Source organism: Asparagus officinalis, chromosome 8 (genome assembly GCF_001876935.1).
Source record: "Asparagus officinalis chromosome 8, Aspof.V1, whole genome shotgun sequence".
NCBI classification, from domain to species: domain Eukaryota; kingdom Viridiplantae; phylum Streptophyta; class Magnoliopsida; order Asparagales; family Asparagaceae; genus Asparagus; species Asparagus officinalis.
In genome coordinates this window covers 128550381-128553557 of record NC_033801.1, presented here as the reverse complement: position 1 = coordinate 128553557, position 3177 = coordinate 128550381, and the positions used below count along the sequence as shown (strand labels likewise).

General features: G+C 38.5%; 1 protein-coding gene across 1 annotated transcript; it reads right to left on the bottom strand.

Moving 5' to 3' along the window:
• Positions 557-3177, bottom strand: LOC109851380 (actin-7). The gene is made up of 5 exons (XM_020421464.1): positions 3087-3177; positions 2304-2374; positions 1807-2200; positions 937-1550; positions 557-847 (listed from the first exon to the last, which is right to left on the bottom strand). Exons 2-5 carry the CDS (start codon positions 2361-2363, stop codon positions 782-784), a joined length of 1134 nt encoding a protein of 377 aa, XP_020277053.1. The 5' UTR covers positions 2364-2374; positions 3087-3177; the 3' UTR covers positions 557-781.

Genomic DNA, 3177 nt, shown 5'->3' with positions numbered 1-3177 from the left:
TGTTCATAATTCTTTGTTAAGAGAAGATTTGTCTGGTTGTATTACACCATAGTAGGACATCCGTAACCGCACAGATGCATAATGATCTATAATACTCATTAGGAGTGCATATTTATTACTACTGATTTGCGTGTTTATTTCTTATATTGGATATAGGTGAGAATATACCGATATCATCCCAGTAATAAACTCTATTTGATCCGACTACTAACTAGATACTATGCATAATAACTAACGTTTCAGAAGCCAGTAGAAAAACTCATTATAATACAAAATTAATTTAATATGTATACGGCTATATATTTTCATGCATATACGGCGGTACGTTTGGATGTTCGGATATTATGCAGATATATTAGTCTTGTACTTACCCATGTATCTGTTTCTCAATTGTATCTTATTTGTATTATCGGTAGTCGAGGCAGAGATGCCTACATCAAGAAGCTGAATCTCAAAATCACTTACAAAATAGACCTACCACAAAGAAAGCACAATCCAAAATCTTTGAACCCCCCCCAAACAGCAAAGATTTAAGCACAAACCGCATAAAAATGCCAAAAGCATAACAAACAACATGGACCTTTAAACTATTATGTCTGCTGCAACTGCTGATACTGACAGTACTCATAAGCAACAAGCAAAAAAACTCCCATCTTCTTATAAAGGTACACATGGATCTCATAAGCATTAAAAAGACACCAGCACAGTCCCTCAAAGAACCACAATAACCAAACCGAGATTACATGACACAGCGTTAAAAGAAACCATAACCAAACTCGACTCAGAAACATTTGCGGTGGACAATAGAGGGGCCAGATTCATCATACTCTCCCTTGGAGATCCACATCTGCAATAATGGACATTTAACAGTCAGTAAAAATTTACAGAAAACACTAATATTAACAAGTAGAACTTTAAAATGCGTAAAAATATCACCTGTTGGAAGGTGCTGAGGGAGGCGAGGATTGAACCTCCAATCCAGACGCTGTACTTCCTCTCAGGTGGAGCGACAACCTTAATCTTCATGCTGCTCGGAGCAAGAGCAGTGATCTCTTTGCTCATACGATCAGCAATACCAGGAAACATAGTTGATCCCCCACTGAGCACAATGTTACCATACAAATCTTTCCTGATATCCACATCACACTTCATAATCGAATTGTAAGTCGTCTCGTGAATTCCAGCAGCTTCCATACCGATCATCGATGGTTGGAAAAGAACCTCCGGGCATCTGAATCTCTCAGCTCCAATGGTGATCACCTGTCCATCTGGCAACTCGTAGTTCTTCTCTACAGCAGAGCTGCTCTTTGCAGTCTCGAGCTCTTGTTCATAGTCAAGAGCGACGTAAGCGAGCTTCTCCTTTATGTCCCTCACAATTTCCCGCTCTGCGGTTGTAGTGAACATGTATCCTCTCTCGGTGAGTATCTTCATCAGAGAATCAGTAAGATCACGGCCAGCAAGGTCCAAACGAAGGATAGCATGTGGAAGTGCATATCCCTCATAAATTGGGACAGTGTGGCTCACACCATCACCAGAATCAAGCACAATACCTATTTCACAAATAGCAGATCTAATCAGTAAAAGATAAAGAAAAAAAGATGATTTAATTAAGGTTTTTTTGTTACAGTAGACCCCAAACTCTGCCAATTCTATATTAGACCCCCAAATCTTTATATTTCTAAATTAGACCCCCAAATCTTCATATTTGATCGAAATGTGGGTCTAATTTAAAACAACTTACAAGATTTAAGGGTCTTGTTACTTAAAACGACTTAATGGATTTAGGGATCGTAGACTGATACGAACCGGTTGTACGGCCGCTGGCATATAGAGAAAGGACGGCTTGAATGGCAACATACATTGCTGGCACATTGAAAGTTTCAAACATGATCTGGGTCATTTTCTCTCTGTTTGCTTTCGGGTTCAAAGGGGCTTCAGTAAGGAGCACAGGGTGTTCCTCAGGGGCAACACGGAGCTCATTGTAGAAGGTGTGATGCCAGATCTTCTCCATGTCATCCCAATTGCTAACAATTCCGTGCTCAATTGGGTACTTCAATGTGAGGATACCTCTTTTGGATTGAGCTTCATCGCCCACATAGGCATCCTTTTGGCCCATCCCAACCATAACACCAGTGTGACGTGGTCGACCTACAATGCTAGGAAATACTGCTCTGGGTGCATCGTCGCCCGCAAATCCGGCCTGCACGATGAAATTAACACAAAGGCAGTATTGGGTTTTGTCTGGATCATATATAATAAAGAGTTGAAGAAATTGAACTCATAAATAAAACAATGTTACAAACCTTGACCATTCCGGTTCCATTGTCACAGACAAGAGGTTGGATATCCTCAGCATCAGCCATGTTCTACAAATCTGCAAAAGGTAATACCAAGAGAAAAACTTTACAATAGGAATAAGCTCCTGCTATATGCTTCTTTTGCTTCAAAAAATGCCTCTTAATCAACCTAGATTTTTCGCTCCATCTACATATAATCCCATATCTTGACACAATATTTCAAAATAAAGATTCCATAGGTTTTTGCGATGTGTTGCTTGTAAAATACAAAGAGGGCGGCTTGTATTTACAGTTCACATCCTTTAATTATGTTAGATAGATTTATAAAAAAAATAACTTTAAAAAAAGAATAAACTTTCAACACTAAATCCACACCTAAACAGAAAACAACATCTAATTAAATAATCATGCGCAATCTAAAGTTCCAGCAAATTATTACACCAAAAAATGTCTACAATTATGAAAATAATCAAGCATCAAAAGCTAAAACTAACCTATCACTAGATCAGCTTATTCAAACAAACCCTAGATCCAGATCTAAAGGAAATACAACCAAACTTCTCCCCATTAAACCAGATCGAAACAAACCCAAGCTCTTAAAACTTTTAGCCAGCTCCGATCTCGTAATTTCACAGATCTAACCCAAAAAAATTCGACTGAACTCCAAATAAAGAGCCTTTTTGATTAAAACACAAAGATTTTTAATAGATCAGCATCAAATCCATAAGTAAAGCAAGGAATCGAACAGATCTAGAGATCCAATAGCAAAAAGATTGATAAAAGACTGACCTTTTTGGAGATGAAGACCGAAGCAAAGACTCCTCTTGAAATGGCGAAGAGTAAAGATGCGGAGTTGCCCTTTTATATGCTGAAGCTCTGT

What these genes read in the sequence shown, in the direction of transcription:
- LOC109851380 (XM_020421464.1), bottom strand. Translation starts at nt 2,363, where the DNA reads ATGGCTGATGCTGAGGATATCCAACCTCTTGTCTGTGACAATGGAACC. An exon ending in ATGGAACCGGAATGGTCAAG is followed by an intron (nt 2,201 to 2,303) that starts GTTTGTAACATT and finishes TTCATCGTGCAG; the next exon opens with GCCGGATTTGCGGGCGACGA. An exon ending in TGCCAGCGGCCGTACAACCG is followed by an intron (nt 1,551 to 1,806) that starts GTTCGTATCAGT and finishes TTTGTGAAATAG; the next exon opens with GTATTGTGCTTGATTCTGGT.